The sequence below is a fragment of the Natrix helvetica genome, assembly GCF_964273705.1.
Source record: "Natrix helvetica genome assembly, chromosome: Z".
Lineage (NCBI taxonomy): Eukaryota > Metazoa > Chordata > Lepidosauria > Squamata > Natricidae > Natrix > Natrix helvetica.
The window spans coordinates 75,876,049-75,900,281 of record NC_138554.1 but is presented as its reverse complement, the minus strand read 5'-3'; the positions used below and the strand labels follow the sequence as shown (position 1 = coordinate 75,900,281).

Here is a 24,233-nt window from a genome sequence, read left to right as displayed (position 1 = left end):
GCTGTGAGGCTGTACGGAAGAAAAAAAGATACTTGAAGGATGCAGCGGCGGTGCGGTGAGGCGTAGACTCCCTTCATACCTATTACCAATCCTAAAACTTGTCAGTGGTGTTAATTAGAACTTTTGTTTAACTTGGAGAAGTGCGGCTGGAGGGGAGGGGGATTTCCCCCCCCTTGGACAAGTGGCTAGAAACAAAAGTGCTCGTAGCCCCAGGGAAGGAGGAGGGGGAGAGCCAAACCAATGAGGTCACACTCCAACTAAATGGATCTTCAGACTTAACCCTTTCAAGAAAATGTGATCTTTGGGAACTTTGAATCCTGAAAACTTTATTTGTTGCCTCAGTTCTCGAAGCTGGCAGGGCAAGATGGCACACTTCCGTTGTCTTCATGAAAGCTGAACTTGACTCCACCTTTTAACTTCAGGCTTCCGGTCTTTGTCTCCGTGTTATTTGGATACTTCTCTTGTGGATTGTTTGCTTTTGAACTTTCTGGAGTGAAAAACGTCTGTTCCCTGCCAGGGTGATTAGAGAGTTCCCTTGTGCCTGGTCTCTCTACCCCCCCGAACTCCCTTGGCTGCTCTACCACTCTGACTGATTCTTCTCTATACTGACTGGACTCTTTATTACTAACAATGACATCTAAAAGACCACCTCCTGGAAAGTCCGGCTTTGCTGCCTCTGCCCCGACATCTGCAACCTCAAGTCCGAGCACGCAATCAACATTGACAGCTTTTAAACAAGTTAAAACTACGGACTTGGAGTTTCATCAAATGTTTCAACAAATTCTACAGGGACAAGTGGAAATTAAGAAACAGCTGAAGGAGATGAAAGAAGAAATTAGAGGGAACCAGGAAAAAATTGATAAGAACTCACAGAGATTGGATCACTTGGAGCAGGGGGCGGCTTAGATGAGGGGGGGTGGAGGGCGTGCAAAAGGGAAACAAAGAGCTTGACACCCAGCAAATGAAAATAGAGTTTGAGAGAATGTCCTTTTATCTTAGATTTCAGAATGTGATGGAGACAGATGATGAAAACATTAGGGACATCATGACAACTATCTTGGCTGAGTATACCCAGAAAGAAAAACAACAGATGGGGTGGGAAATAGACCTGGTCTATAGAGTGAACTCCACATATGCTAGAACACACAATGTCCCCAGGGAGGTGCACATTAAATTTCTTAGGAAAAGCACAAGAGATGAAATTCTGAATACACAAAGGGGACAAGCCGTGATATACAAAGATAAGGAGATAACCATACTGAAACAGATCCCCAAGAAAGTGAGGGAGAAAAGAAAATATTATTCGCAATTGGCGAATAAATTATACCAGAAGGGGGTGTGGTTTCGTTGGTTGCTGCCTGAAGGTATGTTAATATTCTGGGAGGAGACAAGGGTCAGAATTAACACACCCATAGAGGCGCAGGCCTTTATGGAAAAAAATAAATTACCCCTAGAAAAACCAGAAGACATCCCAGTAGATACACAAGACACGGGAGGGGCCGGAGCACTGCCAACGGGGGTAGATGGGGCAACATCAAGAAAGCTCAGATCACACAAATAAGTAAGAAAATCCACATGATACAAATTGATTGAAATTATTTTTGAACTTACCACACTGACTATATGTTATTATGTAATATTTGAATGCTATGCAAATGTACACCATGAGTCTGGAGGGGGCGTATACCTACCGCAGTTTGCGGCTGCCACAATTTGTAACCTTCCCCATACCTTTTCCTTTTGCAAAACACCAAAAAACCAATAAAACTTTGTTTAAAAAAAAAGATTTTAAAAGGGCAGGAGGAAATGAAAAATCAATTGAGAGAGATGAATGAACAGCTCAGAGAAAATCAAAAAGAAATGGCACAAAACAAACAGAGACTAGACGTTCTGGAGGAGGGGACGGCTGAGATGAGGGGGGAGGTGAGGGGGGTCCAGAGAGGAAATTTAGAACTTGAGAATCACATGATAAAAATGGAATTTGAAGGGATGTCTTTTTTTTGGCAGTTGCCCAAAAATTTGTACACCTTTCCACTACCTTTTTCCTTGTAAATTTTAAAAAAACCAATAAAACTTTGTTTAAAAAAAAAAAGAAGGGATGTCTTTTTTCCTTAGATTTCAAAACTTAATTAAGACTGACAATGAAGACTTGAAGGAGATCATGACAACAATGTTAGCTGAATACATTAAAAAAGACAAACAGCAGTTAGGATGGGATATTGACTTGGTTTATAGAGTTAATTCAGCTTATGCTAGAACACACAATGTTCCAAGAGAGGTTCATATTAAATTTCTTAGAAAGGCTACAAGAGATGAGATTCTGGGGGCACAAAGGGGGCAAATATTAAAATACAATGATAGAGAGATAGCCATCCTGAAACAAATCCCGAAGAAAGTAAGAGATAAGAGGAAAAAATATGCACTATTAGCAAAAAAAATGTTTGATAAAGAATTTTGGTTTCGGTGGCTTTTGCCAGAAGGTATGCTGATTTTCTGGGAGGGCAGCAGAGTTAGAATTAATACAACTATGGAGGCGGAGGCCTTCATGGAAAAAAACAAAGCTCTCCTAGACAAAGCGGAAGTTAGTACACAAGATATGGGAGGAGCCGAGGCTTTGCTGGCAGGCGGGGGGGGACGAGGCAACAATGAGAAAACTCAGATCACAAAAGTAAGTTAGAAAAATAGTGCAATTGCTGATATAATGAATCTTTTTGTTAGATACAAAGTAAATGATTGAATTATTGAATGATACAATGTAAAAATAAGCTGTTAAAATCTAGTTAAGCAGTAACATCTTGTCTATCATTTTGTAAAAGTTATGAGACTTGGGGGGAATACCATTTCCTGCACGATGTAGCTGTCAAAATTTGTACCCATATCCATTACCCCTTTCCTTAAAATTTTATAAAACCAATAAAACTTTTTTTCAAAAAAAAAAAAGACACCTTTTTTCCTCAAAAAAGAGGCTAAAAATCTGGGTGCATCTTATACATCAAATACAGCATTTTTTTGCCTCCTGAAGCCCCGCCCCTTCACCAAAATAGCTGTACATACCCTTATGGAGGCTTTCAGAGAGTTCCTGGGGGCTGGGGAGGGCTGAAATAAGCAAAAAAATGGGCCGTTTTTGCCCCCCCCCCCAGTCCCCAGCAGCACTCTATAAGTCTCCATAAGGATATGCATGCAATTTCTTTTTTTACAAAAAAAGGGGGCGGTTTCACGAAAAGGGCTGTTTTTTGCTCATTTTTGGCCCCCCTCACCCTCTCAGGAGCACTCTGCAAGCCCCCACCCCAGGCTATTCATGCCTTTTATTTGAAAGAAAACAGGCCCATTTTCATGAAAAACGGGATGTTTTGGGGAGGTTTGCAGAGTGCAAAAACTTTTTTTTCCTTTTGGAAAGCTCCTTAACTGATTGATGAGAATTACATTGATCAAGTGCTGTGCCAGCAGGAAGAAGGTTAGGTGCTGCAGATTGTCAACGATTTCCTTCTCCATCACATGGGTAAATGCACCTGGAAACACCTACCTACCTACCTACCTACTCTCTCCCTACCTCTCTCCCATACCATAGGTATTTCTCTCTCTCTCTCTCTTTCTCTCTGTCCCTCTCCCTCCCTCCGTCCCTACCTCCTCTCTCCCTACCTACCTACTGTATTTCTCCCTCTCTCTCTCTCCCTCTCCCTACCTACCTACTCTCTCTCTCTCCCTATCTACCTACTGTATTTCTCTCTCTCTCTTTCTATTCCTCTCTCTCTATATCCCTCTACCTACCTACCTACCTACCTACCTACCTACCTACCTACCTACTCTCTCTCCCTACCTACCTACTGTATTTCTCTATCTATCTCTATTTTGCTCTCTCTATCCCTTTATCTACCTACCTACTTTTTTTAAAAAAAATTGCCTCTTCAAAACTTTGGTGCATGTTATACTCCGGTGCATCTTATACTCCAAAAAATACGGTATGTCCAAATCCTAGTATGGTATGATTTTTTTTCAGATTAATCTAACTTCAGAGCTCTAACTTCAGACAGCTCTAACTTCAAAGATAGGTTTTCACACCAATTGACAGAAATATATATATTCTATATATTAAGAAAAACTGACAAAGAGATTATGAGCAACAAAGGGCATTTATTATATCTCTTGCACAAGGGGATTCTCAAAGAGAATGATCAATCAGGCTAAATGCAGAGTTTAAATACATTATTTGTGGGTGTCTTTGTTTACATAAAGGTGTTTCATAATACAGTTATATAATTGTACTTGGCTATCATTACAATAGTTTGGCTATCATTACAATAGTTATGCAAAAAGCCCCCCTCATTTCAGTTCCCATTCCCAAGATTTCTGTTCCCGTTCCCATGTGTGACAAGTTTTCAGTTCCCATCATAGACAATACAAATTCCCGTTATATGACAATAACAAGACGATTAATCAATCTATATCAGGTTCTTGGATCAGGCTCTTGAGAATGAATCTAAACCAACATCCCCTAGTACATCCAAGTTCTACCCAGTTCCTCTTAGCTGAGTTCCCCAGCTGGGATGCTGGAAATCCCCTAGCAGTTTGGTAAATGTGACAAAAGTCAAACTGACCTCTTAAAAGTGCTGGTTCCAGATAAATAGAATTGCTAAGCTAAATAACAAAATGCTTAAATAATATCTGGCTGTAGCTAAAATGAAGTCTATTCAACATGGAATCTGTCAGGTTCCTTCTCTTTTTACATGAATAACCAAATTTTATTTCTCTCAATAGATAATTGTCTGGAGTTGACTAAAGTTGACTAAAGAACAATTCAGAGATAGACTTCTCACCAGCAAAAAAAAAAGGGAAGACTTCCATCTTTCTCATTGTTTCATATGTTGGGGGGGGGGAATCTCAGGAAAAAAAGGTGGGCAAAAACAATGCAAATTGTCATGATGAGAAAGGATAACATGTAAATCACAGTATAACTCCCAGGCTTTTGTATTTATTTTTTGACATTAACTGCAAGTAAATATGACTATATTTGTGGAGAGGTATACATTCCATCATGTTCCACTTATACATACTGTTGGAGAGGGAAAGTTGTTTGGTTTTAAGAAGTGTGCAAGTGATATGGTGCACTGCCATAGCATGTTGACTTCATTGGTGGGATGGAAAGGAGCCAAAGAGCCAGTATGTAGGAAGAGAGTTTCCCTCAAAAGGAGAGATTGCCGACCTTGCAGCTTCAGCTGTCAACAATGTTCATATACTCAGTTACTCCACTTTAACTAATTAGAATCTTTATTATCAAGTTTCAGTATTAAGCCCCATCTCATTAAGTATAGGATGAAACCTAAAATTCCTGATTTTATTTATATGGAAAAGGTTGATTCACATAATCCACCAAGAAAAAATGAAGTACTACAAACTCAAAACAATTTCTAATCAGCTAGCAAACAGAAACTAAATATGACTGAAGCTGATTTTTATTTCATGGTTTATGCTAACTTTGGTTTGGTTCATGGATTAAAAACCCACAATTATGGTTGATGCAACAAGCATATGGCACTTCTATAGCATAAATTATAAGCAGGGACTAATATATACATGTGTGTGTGTGTGTGTGTGTGTGTGTGTGTATTGAGTTACAACCCCTGGTTTGCCCAAATATGGGAGGAAGCATACTGCTTCCTTTCTCTGTCTATCGGCTCATCACAAGAGACCATCCAGACAGAAAGCTATTATTTTTAATGTTGCCTTTGTTATTTGTGTTGCGTTGTTGCGGCGGATTGGGGCCTAAGACCTCAATTCACCAGGAATGGGACGTGAGACCACAAGGTTCGAGAGAAAATAGGTTTATTGATGCATCCGAGTTCAGAGCGTTAACACAGCAAAGTCTGAACTGTCCTGGCTAGGCCCAGGACAGGGGTTTTATACCCACCTGAATTTAGGGGGTTCATACAGGCATGTACTTCTGAGAAAAAGGAGGTACTGGGGGAGTATCAAGGGAGGTTACATACCATATTTGATAATATTGCACAGTATACATAAAAATGTGGAAAGTACCCTTTTGGAAAAGTACATAAGCAGAAGTGAAACTGTGGGCATCAGCACCCTCCTAATGCAACAGTTTATTAATACACAAGCTGGCAGATTCATATCTTGCACAAGTTACATCTGTTTCCTTTGTCCGTCTCTTGAAGCGTTTCGTAACTTCTTGTTTCCGCATAATTTGTAACAGTTACTAAGCAGCCTAAATCAAAGGTCAATAATAGGCTGGCTTGAATATCCTTCTGATCTAAGGGAGCCTGAGGGGCTCCCCTACCCTTCAGGTAAGGTACATACCTCCCTGCTGCCTCATTCCCCCCTTTTGAAACTATACCTTAAATCCTAACGTGTAGTTTCATAAACCGGGCTCAGCAGAGCTACGTACTCCCCTTCTTGTTCACACAGCGCTAGGGCTTTTACTGCTGCCCTTCGATCTACCAAAAGTGACAAACTATTACTTATAGTCCTAACAAACATGGGGAGAATGCAAGGGAGAATGACACATCCGGCAGCAATGAGGCCAATAAGGGCCACTATTGCCTGCAGCCCTGGAAGTTTTGGAAACCATGATCTGAAGGCTGAGGAAAAGTCAAACCCCTTCCAATCCTGCCCCTCAAAATGTGTAAGTTGTCTCATTTCGGTGGTCAGTTGTTTGATGACAGACCCGGCTTCATCAATCTGGAGACAGCAATTTGTAAGATTAAATTTACCACACACACCTCCTTCTTTGGCCAAAAGATAATCCAAGGTTAGGCGATTCTGATAAACTGCGGTGCGCAGTTTATCTGTGGCTGTAGCTAAAATGTTAAGCGATTTGTCAATTCGTTCTCCAGCTAAGTCCAAGACTGCCTGGAGCCTAATAATACGATTTAGCATGTATATGGGGGTGCGGTATCCCCATGATCCATCCTCCCCACACATAATATGGACCACCTTGTCCATTGCAGTACACACATGAAAAGTTACGATAAGGGGCGTGTACCCTTGTTTCAGAGCTACAGTGGAATTTAGGTAATAAAGCCATGAGCGTTTTTGATAAATCAGGCTTAAATCTGCCCAAACCGTGACATTAATCCTTACGAGAACCTCGGGGTTGAAACATACGAGAGTGTTACCTTGCAGGCAGTAGCTATACATAGTACTATTACTTTCACAGGTGGTTGATTGGGGCACACAATTTGGAGGGGCTTGTGTGTGATAAACCAACGTCTGAATAATCCGAGTGCCCACCAACGCCTTTTTCATACATGGTTCACAATTATCGGAACCTGGGGGTTTTGGAAGGTAACAGAGGATGCCATCCGGACACTGGCACCTTTTATACACCTTAGGCGTCCTGGGTACCTGGGTACAGTTCTTAACCCCTGATCGACCCTTACATATTTTTACCCGAGGGTGATCGTATCCAAAAGTGCAATCCTGTAATGGGGGACTCAATACCGAGGTACTACAGTCTTGCGGTTTTCCTATTTTAAACTTGAAAATGTTTTTGTTTTGACCTTGCATACATGAGGTACATGGGGGGGGGTTTCCTGTTACCTGTGGTTGTGCCTTCCCCTGATTTGTCGAGAATCGTAATACCCTATTTGCTTTTGGGGGGCATTCCTCCCTCCAGTGTCCATGCTGGTGACAATAAGCGCATTGATTGCGTCCCAGGGGCGCTCCCGTCTCTCTGTCTCTCACTCTTCCTTCCTCTTGGGGCATCGTCATTAGGGCTGCTGCAAGGAATTCGGCTTTTCACTGCATTTTAAAGTCTTTTTTCTTTTCCTCCACCGCTTCCCTGTTCACAAATGTTTTACGAGCTACCTCCACTAATTCGCTCATGGGCTTCCTTAAAGCGCCTTCAAGTTTTTGAAGTTTCCGGCGTATGTCCGGAGCGCTTTGAGAGATGTAAGCCATAGCCAACATTCGAGCATTTTCAGGCATAGTGGGGTCTATAGGTGTATACATTTGGTAGGCTTCAATGAGTCTGGTATAGAAAGCTTCAGGGCTTTTGTTGGGCTCCTGGTGGACAAGGGAAGGTTTTGACATATTGGTGGTTGGTTTGCCAGCCATCCGGATAGCCCTAATAATTAGCTGTTGGAGTAGGCGAAGGTTTTCCATCTGTGGGGGATCGTAAGGATCCCAGTGGGGATCCCGGGAGGGGAAGCGCACGTCCATATATTGGGCCAATGTGGATTGTGCAGGGACTTCAGGCTTCAGTATCTGACCGACTGCTATCCTAATTTTCTCCCTTTCTTCTGGATTAAACAGAGTGGTTAGCAGTTGTTGGAGATCCCTCCAGGACGGATTATGGGTGTCCATGATGGTTTTAATCAGATCCGCCACTTCGTTGTGTTTTTCGCTAAAAGGGCCATAGTGGATCTTCCAGTTAAGGAGATCCAAGGTAGAAAAAGGAACGTGTTGGAACAAGGGGCTGGCCACCACTTTAGTTGGGTCATCGCGATCCACCAGGAGGGGCCGTTATGGTGGGGTCGGGATGCCTAGCCCTAGTGCGCATGGCTATGGGGTGGGGGGTCTTGCATCTCCTCAGTTGGTATTCCTCCACTTGCTTCCATCCCTTCTCCTGATCCCATCTCATCCTTGGGTTCTGGGGAATCTGGGCGCTCAGTGGCAGTTAGATCCTGCGAGCCCTTGAAGAAGCTTGTGGCCGAGAGTATGGAGGATAAAGCATCCAGCCTGTCCTCCATCCAGGTGGCTCCTGAAGCGCCCCCCGATACGCTAGCACTACGCTGGCGGGGGCTGCTGACGGACGGGGATGGGCGAGCAGGCAAAGGTATTGGCCTTGCAGTAGCCGCCGGAGGGGCGACGTCTTGGGAGATTTCATAAGGCGGAGGGTGGGGGAGTTCTTCTGGAGCGCTAGGCATTACAGGCTGGATTTTCTTTGGCAGGCGTTTTAATGTTAAAGTGCGAGACATCATGACTGTGCACTGTTTATTCTGGCATTTTTTCATCCATGGAGGGGGTCTGCGTACCAGATAATACCACACATCTATATAGGGGGCCTGATCTGGATGCCCCAGTTGGGGGTGAAACACCAGTTGGTGGACCCTAAGAGTAATTTGGGGATCGAAAGTACCTACAGCTGGCCAGTCAAACCCGAAAGTGGGCCATTCTGATTCGCAAAATACCCTGAGTTTATGCCTACTCCACCTGATGCCATAGTCCTGAGACATAAATTCAGCTTTAAAATGTTGTAACATGCATTGGAGGGGGGTTAAGGGGGTACTTTCGCTACCACCCATAGTCCTCCCGGGGTCCCAGACAAAACAAATAAAGCTCACTCACATGTTCGACCCACGGAGCCGGATAACCACGGTCACCAATGGGAACTGCGAATGCCACACACAAACACACACTCAGCCGTCCGACCCAGGGAGCCCGATCAGCAGGGTCACCGATGGGAACTGCAAATGACTCACGCACCTGCTACTGGCCCAGGATGCCCGATCACCAGGGTCACCGTAGGGAACCGCAATAGCCTCACAAAGCACTTGTGCTTAGACAATCCACCCAGAGGTACCTGTTCAGTTAGCGTCAGGGGATCACCCCGTGCCTCCGGTTTGCTAAGGAATCCGGGCGTTCTGGTCCGTCTCTATAACGAGTCCGGCTCTAGTTCAGGGGTGGGGGGGGTGGGGATCCCACAATACTTGCCTGAGTGGATCCCCTCGTCCCGGCCGGCCGGCGTTTCGGAGCTCCTGGTCTCTGGTCCTTTCTTAGTGGTTCTTGGAGTTGTCAGCCACTGGTGCCGTAGCCCTCGGTCCCCTGGAAATCCCTCGGAGCAAAGGTCCGTTGGTGCCAGGGAAATTCCCTTGGACCAACCGGGCCCCGACACCAGGGTGGACACACCAGAGGGTCCCAAGACCCCTCACGGTCCCGAGCGGAGTCACCAGAAATGTTGCGGCGGATTGGGGCCTAAGACCTCAATTCACCAGGAATGGGACGTGAGACCACAAGGTTCGAGAGAAAACAGGTTTATTGATGCATCCAAGTTCAGAGCGTTAACACAGCAAAGTCTGAACTGTCCTGGCTAGGCCCAGGACAGGGGTTTTATACCCACCTGAATTTAGGGGGTTCACACAGGCATGTACTTCTGAGAAAAAGGAGGTACTGGGGGAGTATCAAGGGAGGTTACATATCATATTTGATAATATTGCACAGTATACATAAAAATGTGGAAAGTACCCTTTTGGAAAAGTACATAAGCAGAAGTGAAACTGTGGGCATCAGCACCCTCCTAATGCAACAGTTTATTAATACACAAGCTGGCAGATTCATATCTTGCACAAGTTACATCTGTTTCCTTTGTCCGTCTCTTGAAGTGTTTCGTAACTTCTTGTTTCCGCATAATTTGTAACAGTTACTAAGCAGCCTAAATCAAAGGTCAATAATATGCTGACTTGAATATCCTTCTGATCTAAGGGAGCCTGAGGGGCTCCCCTACCCTTCAGGTAAGGTACCTACCTACCTGCTGCCTCAGCGTTTGTGCTGATAAATATATATCTATATATATATATCTCTGTGTGTGTGTTGTATTTGTGCTGATAAATAAATAAAGGGAGACTATTATCAATCTATTTCAAGCTATTTAGCTCTCATCAGCTTGCCATACCCTTACTGGGATTCGAACCTGGGCTGTATTACATATTAGGCAGATGTATTAGCCACTAAGCCACAGGCACTCCTCCTTATCAGCTGAGCCAGGGAAATAGGTATGTATTTGTGTTACAACCCCTGGTATGCCCAAATATGGGAGGGAACTCACTACTCCCCCTTTCTGTCTATCAGCTCACTACAGGAGACCATCCAGGCAGAAAACCATATTTTTAATGTTGCCTTTTTATATTTGTGTTGTATTTGTGCTAATAAATAAATAAAGGGAGACTAGTATAGATCTATTTCAAGCTATTTAGCTCTCATCAGTTAGCCATACTCTTACTGGGATTCGAACCTGGGCTGTATTACATATTAGGCAGATGTATTAGCCACTAAGCCACTAACACAAATACATACCTATTTCCCTGGCTCAGCTGATAAGGAGGAGAGCCTCTTGGAAGTTAGAATACATGACAAATAGCAATATGATTTTAACCTGCATCATGTTTCAATATGTTTGCCATTTGTGGAGAAGAATGGTTGTAATTCAGTGGCTTCCTTTTGATCTAAATTGCTAGCTGTTGGACATCATACAAAAAAGTTGTTGCAGCTGGATGCCACCACATTAAAAATGTTATTCCAAAAGAGGACTACTGTTATAATTACATGGAATTTTAACATTCCAAAAATGGAATGGTATGCAAATCAGGAGTTTTTTTTAACAGATAACCAAATTGATCAGGCTTTCCCCACAATTTTAATATATTTCCTTCTGGGCTTATTAAATATTATTCGCATTATTAAATACTATCTTTAATATTTAAGATGTAAACATTTATAAAGGATAATTTAACATTTATAAGCTGTTAATATTTTTAACATATTATATACCACCAAAATGTAGCACACAGTGAATAAATTAATGAAGCTCATTTCCCCCCCCCAAAAAAAATGGCACATTATATTAATCTAACCAAACAATTATATTGAAGCTAGTTTAAGAAGGCATGTTCATTGTTATTTAGAGATTTCTAGATAAATGAATAGTAAAGATGGTAAATAATTTTTACTAGTTACTAATTTTACTATTTACTAATGTTACAATAATAGAATCTTGAAAACACACACACACACACACACACACACACACCAGGTTTTCACCTTGATAAGCTTTTTACGTGTTTATTCAGCTGAATGAAAATGGGCTTTCCTAAGTAAAGGAGAACCCTGAACAACTTTGACACTGATTTGGCAAAATTTTTCAGGCACGGAACTAGTAGAAATGCTGGCAGGAACCCACCCCTGGGCAGCAGGGCTGCTGGTGGCCAAATGCTAAGGCAGGACTTCCCTCAGACCCTCTCTCCCTCTCATAATCTTCCTCCCTCCTTCTTTCTTTCTTTCCTTCTTTTCTTCCTTCTTCTTCCCCCTTCTCTTTCCTTCTCTCCTCCTTCTCCCTCACTCCTCTTATCCCTACTCCTTTCCCTTCTTCCTTCCTTTCCCTTCCTTCCTTCCTTCTCCCTTTTCTTCTTTTTCCTTCCTTCTTCCTTCTCCTTTCCCCTCTTCCCTTCTTTTTCCTTCCTTGCTCTCTTTCCCTTTCCTTCTTTTTCTTTGTCCTTCCTCTTTCCCTTTCGCCTTTCCTGTACCCTTTTGGATTCTCAAACACAAAGAGAAACATTTCTTGACGCCTCCTTGCCTTGTGATCAAATGCCACTTTTACTAGTAGTTTGTGGCCACTTAAAAGACTGAGAACAAACCAGGCTCAGTTTACCCTGTAATTGTGTCAGAGCCTTTGCAGCATGACTTCTATTAGGAGACAACACAGGAGTAAAAGACAGCGCACAGAGACTTAGATGTTTAACAGTGGTTTATATACAACATATACAGAAATATATGGGATAGCAAATACCTGACAAGTTTAGTCTTCATATCTCTACATGGAGAATGTAACAAGAGAGAAATATGCCCTCTCCTGGCTGCCTCATATAAACACCTCCTAAAGACTTTTGTGGACCCCTTCACAGTCTTTGTTAGATCGGGTAATGAGAAGGCAGACACAGGCTTAACGTAACTGCTCTTTATTGTAGTGGAACAAGTCTGTACAATCCAACAACTTCTTGGTCTGACAGCAGCCCTTTTATAGGGAGCTGTCAGACCTCTTAGCCAATAGGATTCAATTTCTGTTCCCTCCTGAACAGAGGACCTTGTTGGAAACTAGCAGACAGAGTTAATATCTAACACCCCTCCCCTTTTAGTTAGGATGTTTCTATTGGTTACGTAATCACGTAGGTAGGTGGGTTTTGTTTAGTCCTACCAGACCTGTGCAGTTCATTTGGAACCAGTTCTTTGGGCAGGTCGGATGGTCCTGTTTGCTCTCCAGCTCCGCTCAGTGGAACCTCCTTGAACTTTTCCCAGGCCACGGCTGGAGCTTCTAGGATTTGCTCGTTTGGAGCTCGCTGTGGGCCTGCAACAAAATCAGATAAGTCCCCCGGTGCCCTCAGACTTGAGCTGGCTGTAGAGGGAGGGAGTGCTTGCTTCTTTTGGGTAGGGGCTTGGCTGATTGGTTTGGGAGTTGCATCTGGTGTTCTGAGATTGGAGTGGGAGAGGCGACCTCGAAGTTGGTCAACATGCCTCCTTCAATTTCTACCATCCTCTAGCTCTAACAGATAAGAGCGAGGCCCGGTGATGCCTATCACCGTAGCAGGGATCCACAGAGTTCCCCCAGCGTAGTTGTGGGCGTATACCGAGTCCCCTATGCTAAAGTTTTGAATTTTGCTTGTGGGTCAGGGGGCGATACGGCAGAATAGTTTGGGTGTAGCCGATCTAAGTGCAACCTTAGCTGGCGACCCATGAGAAGCTCGGAGGGGCTTCTCCCGGTAGTGGCACTTGGCGTGATGTGTTGCATTAACGAATAGTGATCAACCCGTGTTTGCCAATCCTAGCGAGGGCCTCCTTTGCAGATTGCACCATTCTCTCTGCCTGACCATTGGAAGCCGGATGGAATGGGGCGACCAGGGCATGCCTGGTTCCCTGACTTGCTAAGTAGGTCTCGAATTGAATGATGGTGAATTGGGGTCCTTGTCAGAGACCAAGACGTCAGGCAGGCCATGCGTGGAGAAAAGTCTCTGTAGCACCTTGATGACCGCCTCTGCCATAGTGGAGGTCATCAGGACTATCTCTAACCACTTCAAGTACGTGTCCACAACTACAAGGAAAGTTTGGCCATGAAGTGGACCAGCAAAGTATATGTGCACCCTAGACCAAGGTGCTTGAGGACGCTCCTACTCTTTAGCGGGCACCTCTGGGGTCTGGATTCCTGGCACGGTGTGCAGGTAGCCACCCATTCTTCTATATCCCTGTCCATGTTAGGCCACCAAACGTAACTCCTCGCCAAGGACTTCATTCTTACAATGCCAGGATGCCCCACATGTAAAGCCTCCAATACTGCCTTTCGCAGTTTGTTTGGAATAACCACTCGGTCCCCCCACAGCAGACAACCATTAATTACAGACAATTCATCTCGTTTTGTAATATACAATTTACAATCAGCCCCAATAGGCCCCTTGGGCCACCCCCTCCACACCCAGTTCAAGATTTGCCTGATGGTGAGGTCTTTTGCTGAAAACCGGCCAACGTCATTGGGCAAGACACGTCCAGTGTCCAAGCAGTCAATAAGTAGGACCGGTGTCTCGGGAGTGGTGTCAGCCAATAGTTCTGGAAGGAGGCAACAGTTCAAGGCATCTGTGTGTCCCAGGATGGAGCCGGGGCGATGGATCAGTTTGTAGGAATATGCCGCCAGGAACACAGTCCACCTGGTCATGCAAGGGGATAGCGAAACTGGGGTAGTTCGGTCCCCAGCCAGTAGTCCGAACAACGGCTTGTGGTCAGTCACAAGATCGAAGTCCTGCCATAAAGGTACTTGTGGAACATTTTGACACCCGCTATTGCAGCCAGAGCCTCGCGGTCCATCTGGCTGTAGTTTCTTTCTGGTGAAGACAAGGTTCACGAGTAAAAAGCAATAGGGGCTTCTGTGCCATTGGGCATGCGGTGGCTGAAGATGGCACCCATGACAAAGGGCGATGCATCACAGGTTAACACCAGTGATAGGGTCTGGCTCTGGGATTCATCGATCATGTACCCCGACCCTCGGTACGTTAATTTTGCATTTTTCTTTTTTAAGCCACAGGCCCTTTTCTCTAATTCTAGCCAAAACCATTCAAACTCTTTTTAAAAGTTGCGCCTCATTTGCAGTCGATACCAAGATGTCGTCAAAATAAGGGACGACTCCTGGTATTCCCTGCAAAATTCATTCCATGATGTTTTGGAACAGTCCAGGGGCGATACTAACTCCAAATTGCAGGCGGTGGCATTTGAATGCACCCATGTGCATCACAATGGTTTGAGCCTCCGCTGTAGTGCCATTTACAGGCAACTGTTGGTATGCCTGTGCCATGTCCAATTTAGCAAAGATTTTTCTAGCGAATGTAGTAAATGCTGTACAATGGGTACAGGGTATGCGCTTTGTTGTAGCACGTTGTTAATTGTGCATTTATAGTCTGTGCAGATGCAGACTGACCCATCAGGCTTGACCGGGATCACAATAGGAGTCTCCCAGCGAGTGTGGTCGACTGGTTCCAGGATTCCCTGGCTCACTAGCTTGTCAATTTCCCTATCAATTTTCGGACGGAGAGCGAAAGGCACTCTCCTGGGCTTCAGCCTGATAGGTGCTATGTTGGGGTCCAAGCTAAAGGAGATTGGCGTCCCCACATACTTACTGAGACCAGGGTTGAAGACGTCCTCGAACTCCTTAAAGATGGCCTCTGCACCGTCTTCCTTCACGGAGTTGATTCCGGTCACCTCCAACCCCAGGGCTTGGAACCAGTCGAGCCCCAGGAGGCTCTGCAGGCTGTCCCTAGCCACGGTCACAGGAAGTCTGGCATGGAATTCCTTGAACCTTACATGGAAGGTGCCCTGGCCGACGATGGGGCCTTGGTTCCCCTGATAGTCTCCCAGGCTGATCTCTGGGGTGCGAAGTTGCAGTTTCTTCAAACCAGGAATGGCTTGCTTCAGTGTTGACCAAGACATGATTGTTAAGGACGATCCAGTGTCTATTTCAAGCTCACAGGGAGCGTCCTCTATGAGGACAGTGATCCTCAATTTTTTTGGCCGCCTAGTGCAGACTTGTCCTATCGCAGTGTGATAGGTAACCTTTGTTTCTCTCTCTGGGTGCCCTTGCGATTTATGCCAGGCCCCTGGGGTGGGCCTCTGTTGATGGTTAGGAGTGTCTTTAGGCTGCCAAGTGGTGGCAGGGAATTCGCTCTGGCAAACTTTGGCAATGTGCCCCTTTCATTCGCAATGCCTGCAGGTCGCATCTCGGAATTTGCAAGTAGATCAGGCATGGTCCCCTCCGCAGCTTGCGCAGGGCAGCATTTGCGAGTTGAATTTTCGCGCTGGTTTTGTGCAGCTACTGCGCATGCGGTAGCTGTCATCTTCTTCGCTGTCAGAGGGTTCTTGTTCAGCGGCCTCGTGATGAACGTGCATTTGCTTCTGCACGGTTTACGGCACGATGTGTTGCTGCTGCAAGGCTTCCGCAGACTTGTCTGCAGATTCGGATGCTCTGGCCTCCTCAAGTGCGATCTGCAGAGACATGTTTGATTTGGCAAACAAACGTCTCTGCAGATTAATGTCCCACACGCCGCAGATTATGCTGTCTAATATTAAGTCGTCCAGGTCATGGAACTCGCAATAAGTTGCCGCCTTCTTCACCATGTACTGATTGATGGATTCACCTTCCTTCTGATTTCTTGTGTTGAATTTGTGGCAGCAAACGTGCCTCGATGGCTTGGGGGCATAGTGGGTCTTCAGGGTCTGCTGCAATGCCACCCAGGGAACCTCTTGGAGCGGAGTTGGCTCTGATAAGTCTTTTGCGGTTTCAAAAATCTCTCTGCCACAGTACCCCAGAAAAAGGTTCTTTTTTTGGGTCTCCGAGATGCCCATGAGGTCGTTTGCCTCGATGAAGCATTTGAACTGTAACATATACGATTCCCAGTGTTCGGCCACCGGGTCATAAGGAGTTGGTGGGGCATGCATGGCCATTCTCTGTTGAGGTGATTCGAATTGGCCGCTCAAAATGGTAGCTTTATTGCCGCACCGAACTCTGAGCTGGATCTACTTGCTGGATGTCTCGTTGTTCGTTCTTTGCCTATTTGCCTATCAATCCCATCTTCATCGCCAGTTTTAGATCGGGTAACAAGGACACAGGCTTAACGTAACAACAGCTCTTTATTGTAGTGGAACAAGTCTGTACAATCCAGCAACTTCTTGATCTGACAGCAGTCCTTTTATAGGGAGCTGTCAGACCTCTTAGCCAATATGATTCAATCTCTGTTCCCGCCTGAACAGAGGATCTTGTTGGAAACTATAGCAGACAGAGTTAATATCTAACAGTCTTCAACTGGCTATACCAATGCTGATTCATCTTTATTGCATCAGCCTTACATTTCATTAGCTTTACAGTTGAATTTCATCTGAGGTTTTGTTATTTTGTTTTACCTGAATTCAGTTTTTATGTAATCCTGAAAATTTGTAAATCATGTAATTGAATTCTATTGTTTTTTTTAACTGTTAATGTGTATTTGATGAAATATTGAATCAGTCTATTTGTACCATAGCCTGCATTTATTTTCTAAATATCCTTTGGGGTTTGTATTTTTTAGGGTGGAAGGACACATTGTATACAGGAAGTGTGTCCCATTCTTTCATGTCCTCAACATCTTAGTCACACACCTTCTGGCCAGTGTTGCCCAAAATGTGTAGGTGAGTAGTTACTTTCATAGGAATATTGAATTTACAATGAACATCTCTCACAATCCATAACATCTTAGAAATATGTTGCTAATTCAATAAATTGCATTGTATTGTCAAAACAGAGTGGTGAACAGGTTGATTCTGTGAAACATGGACTGCAATTATTGAAAATAATATATTGCATAATTTTAATATTATGTTATATTATATTTATATTAAGGCTATGCTGTGTTTAGCTAAATCTCTAAAGTGCTTGTTGCTTTACATTTTACTTTCATGTTTCAATTTGCTCTGAACCATTTAGACTAAATATAGAGCACTCTAGATCCTAATTTATCCCAGCTGGGCAACCGGTGGAGGCAGGAGGCAGGAGGGTTATTGGAAGCGCCAATAACCTTCCTGCGTCCGCTGTACTTTGCGCGCTCCTTGCAACTGCAATAGACGTCCAGAAATGGCAGAGGCTTGATGACATCGCCGCAGCTACCATGCGCGGACAGATGAAGGTAGCCAGAGTGGCGCCAAGGCAGTCTGGCGGATGAGCGACCGAGGATCACGCTGCCTGATCCTCCATCGCTCGCTCGCTCGCTCGCTCTTTCGTCCGCCCGGACCCCTCGGCACCACTCTGGTTACCTCCGTCCAGCTGCGCCCAGCAGTGACGTCGGCGACATGATCAAGACGAAGTTGCTTGGAGGCGAAGTGCTTTTCAGTGCTTTTCGGTGCATCTGGCATTTAGGTAGATAGCCGGATGTCCTAAACGACAGACGCACAGAAAAGCACTGAAAAGCAACTGCTGTTGGGGATTGCGGAGCACGAGCCGGTGGAGCGCGCTCAGGAAGGTGGGGAATGAGATCACATGTGCTGGAGGATGAGGCAGCCTCAGCCTCCAGCACACGTGGTCCCATTCCTCGCCTTCCTGATGACGTCACCAGCCTCACCAGCCATAAACCTCACCGCACGTCACTGAGTTCTACCCCATATAACAGGCTATGTTATCAGACTACATTTGTTTCAAACCAGTTTGTGGCATAAAACATTTAGTGCTATGAATTTAGGTAATACCTTCCAAATACTTTGTTGTCTGGGATAGCAAATAAAGGCCAGTGATTCTCAAACTTTTCTTCACCATAGACCCCTTTAATAGTAATAGCACTTAGACTTATATACTGCTTCACAGCCCTCTCAAAGCAATTTAAAGAGTCAGCATATTGCCCCCAGCAATCTGAATCCTTATTTTACCAACCTTGGAAGGATGGAAGGTTGATTCAAACTTGAAGTGCCTTCTGTGGCCTTGGAGCATGGCAAGAGACCCCCAGGACTTAAGATTTAAATCATAACATTTCTTCAAGCCTTTACAGACCTCCACTGCAGGCATTGTGGCCTCCAGGGGTTCACATACCACAGATTGAGAATCATAGAACTAGGCAACATAATTTTGTTCCTAACATTATAATACCAACTTTCATGCAATGTATATCATGTCTAAGGTTGTGTTATCTACAGTACATGTACTTTTGATTATCCGGAACTAATGTTTAGAGGACAGTGTTGATGTTGATTAAGATTTTTCATCTCTAGCTAGACTTAACTGGCAGGCCATAAAAGTTCCACTAAATTATCTTTTGGGCCAGAGTGTATCATCACTAGGTAATTGCTAGTTTCTATCACCAATGTTTACATCAAATATGTTATTTTGCAGGATGTCCTGAATCATTTTAAGGTTGTATATTACAGTATTATTTTCAACTTACCGTATTTTTCAGAGTATAAGACACTCCGAAGTATAAGACGCACCTAGCTTTTGGGGAGGAAAACAGGGGGGGGGGATCTGCTTCTCCCTCCCAGCAATTTTCCTCCTTGCAACAAACAGCAAACAGTACAGAAGATATACACTGTTTGTGGTGTTACATTTCAGATTATATTTGTACAGATGCTGTTAAAATTGATGTGGCTTTCTGGAAGTATACATTATTCTCTGCTATTTAAAAGAAGATACAAATGCACTGGGCCTCTTCAGATCAAGCACTTATTTTAAAAGCTTCTTCATTTTGTTAAGTTGTCTAGAACAATAATAAAGCAGTCTTTAAAAATAAGTCTAATACTTTGAACATTCTATAGGCATTTATAGTTATTGACTTACCTCCTTGCAGCAAACAGCCTGATTAACACAAGAATTTTTTTTGCGTCTGCCTCCCAGCAATTTACCTAGTGGAGCAAATAGCAAGTTACACTTTCAATTTGGCCTCCCGATCATCAGCATTTCAGGCTGCAGGGATTACCATAGCCTGTTGCCGGCTCCGTAAACCCCATGTCAAAGGGTGGGGGCTGGTGGGTGGACGGGGCTACATTCGGTATATAAGACACACCTAAATTTTCACCCTCTTTTAGGGGGGAAAAAGGTGCGTCTTATATTCCAAAAATACGGTAATCACTGCAGGATAGAATCACTGCAGTTTGCTCACCAACATACGAAATTTGACACACTATGAAAGACACATTGTTCAATATATGTCATACTCTAGCTAGGGGTAGTCACTGTTTTAATATCACTTATTGAGAATATTCTTATTTGCTCATGGAATCAGCATGCAAGGAATTATTTTGTGTCACTTTCCTAATCTGGCACAAATGAATTTGTCTTCATCCCCTTTGTATTGGGAATATGCAAGCCTTTGCTTTTTTATCCCTGAGGAGCTCTGAGACATCTGTTAACACACTTCAAATATGTTATTAATTCTTAAAGATATGATCTGTTTGTCTTCCTAATTGTTCCAAGTCGGTCTGCATTCATAGAAGCCATCGATTCTGAAAACTTCTTCCCCAGTCTTTCATGCATTTACAAGTTAGCTTTCCAAGAATCTTCAGTATCATTTCCCCATCAAATTTTTCCACTTCTGTTTTCACCTCCTTTTTTTTCCTCCTTGTGAGAAACCAGAGAACTAAATGCATGGTCTTTCTTTAGAAATTGATTTTATTAGAATTGGCTTAGATAATTGGGTCCATAACAAAAACATGGATGCGTTTCTCCACAGAATGTCCAATTAATGTTCAAATTCAATATTACAGATATAATGATGTCTGCCAGTTTAGCCCTTTTTTAAAGATGGGATTAAGACACTTTACCAGGAAGAAAGCTACCCTATTCATATATGTCTTGTTGCAGGAGATATTTTTTATTTATTTATGCTTTATTTATTTATATTCTGTCTTTATTATTTTTATAAGGAACTTAAGGCAGCAAACATATCTAATACTCCTTCCTCTGATTGTCCCCAGAACAACAACCCTTGGAGATGGGTTGGGCTTAGAGAGAGTGGCTGGCCCAAAATGTATACTTCCTTGGACTACAAATGTAGAATTATGCCTTGAATTTCTCTGGGAGCAGATTTAGAGCTTTTACCCTGAGAGGAAATTCATTGTGGAGCAAACACTAGCAACAGGCAATGTTTGGCTAATATTTATTCTTCTGTTTTTTTTAAATCAGCAGAGGGACTGGAAGATAGTATATTCTTTTCATTAAAGGTGAAAGATGGTTAAGGAATTTCTAGCTTTTAAAAAAGTTAACAAACACAAAGATCTGGCCTCTTTGCTAATTGACTTTATCCTGCTTTCTACACTTTTTGAATAAACCATATGGGGTATTCAGTGGGTAAATGAAGCTGAAAAATATTCTTAGTTACATAACTGCATTTTTCTGTGCATTTGAGAATTAGGAAAAATACTAAAAACCTGCTTTGCCAAAACAAGCTGTAAAACAAAGTTTGTAGATACGTATCTCTCTCTCGCAGACTATTTCAGAATATGACAGTAGCCTATGCTTCCTGAGAAGCTTATTCAGATAATAGTCCATTTTATTTCCCATTATGATGGAACAACAGATGTACCATGCAGCAGATGTTTACCATGACTTTGTAAGATGGTGGGAAGAGAATGAAATCTGAAAATCATTTTTGGAGAGGAGGTTCTCAACTGCTTTTAGTGGCTACCTGATTTATCACACTTGCCCTATTGCAGTGGTGTTTCTGTAGAAGAAAATCTATTCATTTTTTCCCTTTTTGCTGTCTGTGCCATGTCTTATAACAATACAATGTCTGCTATTTCAATACTGAAATGTCAACAATTGTCAGAAATAGTGACAAAATTAAATTAATATGGGGATAAAAATTTAAAGCAGTCTTTCCCAATTTGGTGTTGTCCATTTTTTTTATTAAAAGTTTTAATAAATTTTACAAATATTGCCCCCTCACTTTCCCTCCCTCCACCCTCCCTCCCCCCAAACTCCCAGAGCAAAATACAGGGTATAAACATTTAACAATCATATGCTAACATAAGCTAACTGAATTCGACATCCTACCTCCTCTTGTGCCTTAATTCCCCTTTTGTTATGCTGCCTTTAGGTAAGTTGTAACATACCTTATTCCTTCACTCATAAGTTAATTGAAATTTTTTAGTCTGATATTTATTTGAATATAGTCAGTCCATCTTTTCCATTCGAACTTGTATTTCTCATCTGAGTGGTCCTTCAAGTATGCTGTAATTTTGGCCATTTCTGCTAGATTTATTACTTTTAGCATCCATTCTTGAATAGTAGGCAATTCTTCCCTCTTCCAGTACTGCACCACCGACAATCTTGCTGCCGTCGTTAAGTTCAAAATGAAATTAGTCTCTATAACTGTACAGTCTGTAATTATACCTAACAAAAACAACTGGGGAGTGAACTTTATCCTTTTTTTAAGTATATTTTGAATAACCCACCATATTTTTATCCAAAATGCTTTGACTTTTTTTGTAAGTCCACCATATATGGGAATACGTAGCATCAGCACAATCACATCTCCAACATTTAGGTTGTAAATTCGGATACATACAAGATACTTTTTTGGGATCTAAATGCCATCTATACATCATCTTATAAAAATTCTCTCTCAAATTCTGGGCTTGCGTAAATTTTACATTTGTTCCCATGTTTCCATCATTATTGGCTCTTCGAAATTTTGTGCCCATTTTATCATACAGTCTTTAACTAACTCTGTTTCAGAATCTATTTCTATCAGTATATTATACAACCTTTTTATGTGCATTTGACTCTGGTCCCTAATTTGTTTTACCAGACTATACTCATTTTGCGTGATACCAATTGTCTGGTCTTTTTTCCATCTAGCTTGTAACTGTCCATACTGGAACCAGGTTTGAGTTAGCCCTTCCTCTCTTAGTACATTCAGAGGCTTTAACTGTAGTACACCTCTCTCTATATTAAGAAGTTCTCTGTATGTAATTACATCCTGTTTTGTTCTATACTTATATTCTCTATCGCGTGTCTGGGTACTACCCATGTAGATATGTTATCATTTAACCTATATTGGTATTTTTTTCCAGACACGCAATAGAGCATTCCTTAATATATGGCTTTTAAAAATCTTATCCACCTTCTTATCATATATTAAATAGGCGTGGCAACCATATACCAAATCATATCCCTCAATATTCAGAATTCTATCCTCTGTTAAATTAATCCAATCACTAATTGTTGTTAAAACTACTGCTTCATAGTATAATTTTAAATTGGGCATTTTCAAACCTCCTCTTTCCCGTATGTCTTGCATTATTTTAAGTTTTACTCTTGGTTTCTTCCCTGCCCAGACAAAGTTATTAATACCTTTCTGCCGTTCTTCCAAATTTGCATCTTTTTAAAGTATTGGTATCATTTGAAAGAGAAAGAGAAACTTAGGCAAAACATTCATTTTTACTGCTGCTATCCTTCCCAACAATGACAATTGCAATTTTTTCCATTTATTCATCTCTAACTGTATTTTATGCCATAATGATTCATAATTATAATATAATTTCAATTTTCAATTTCAATTTCAATTTATTTGTGCTTCTAGACCGCCCCCTCTCCCAGAAGGGACTCGGGGCGGTGTACAGTCCATAGAGAATATCACAAAAATACAATAAAAAATTAAATATGTACAGTTTGGAGGAGGTTAAAATGCAATTAAAAGAACTGTACAAAGCTGAATAAATATAATTTTTTAAAATCCCTAAAACAGACACAACACCTTTCCCATTTGAGGTTGTAATGTAAACTCCTAAATATTTAACCTTTTCTACTATCTCGCATCCTGTTACTCTTTCTAGTTCTTCTTTTTGATTTGGGGTCATATTTTTAACTATCATCTTTGTTTTTCCTAGATTTATTTTGAGCCCATATACTTGACCATATTGATTAAGTATGTTCATTAGACCTATAGCTGATTTCCCCGGTTGGGTTAAAGTTACCACCAAGTCATCCACAAATGCTCGTACTCTATATTGATAATGCCTGATCTTAATTCCCTGTAGGTCATCTGACCCATGTATTCTATTCAACAATAACTCCAAGGTTAAGATAAACAATAATGGAGACAGGGACACCCCTGTCTTGTTCCTTTTTCAATTTTGAAAGGTTCTGTTAAATTACCATTAACTATAATTAGTGCTGTCTGTTTCTGGTATATTGCCTTGATAGATTGTGTGAAGTACTCTCCAAAATGCATCTTTTGTATTATTTTTATTAAAAATTGCCAATTCACTCAATCAAATGCTTTCTCCGTGTCTAAAAATAAAAGCGCTGCGGGGACTTGTTCTTCCCCAAATATTCCAATATATTAACAATTTGTCTAACCTTACTTTTCATTTGTCTCCCCTGTATAAAACCGGATTGATCATTATGAATCGTTTGTTGTACAATTGACATCAACCTATTTGCTAATATTTTAGCAAAGATTTTATAATTGGTATTAAGTAATGAAATTGGCCTATAGTTTTTTGGCTGAGTATGGTCA

General features: G+C 42.4%; 1 protein-coding gene across 1 annotated transcript in view; it reads left to right on the top strand.

Moving 5' to 3' along the window:
• The window catches only part of BMPER (BMP binding endothelial regulator), a 473,492-nt gene that overhangs the window by 249,241 nt on the left and 200,018 nt on the right, over window positions 1-24,233 (top strand). The window contains exon 7 of the mRNA XM_081971272.1: window positions 17,322-17,421. Within this exon, the coding sequence (XP_081827398.1) occupies window positions 17,322-17,421 (100 nt within the window). The remainder of the gene's footprint in view (window positions 1-17,321; window positions 17,422-24,233) is intronic.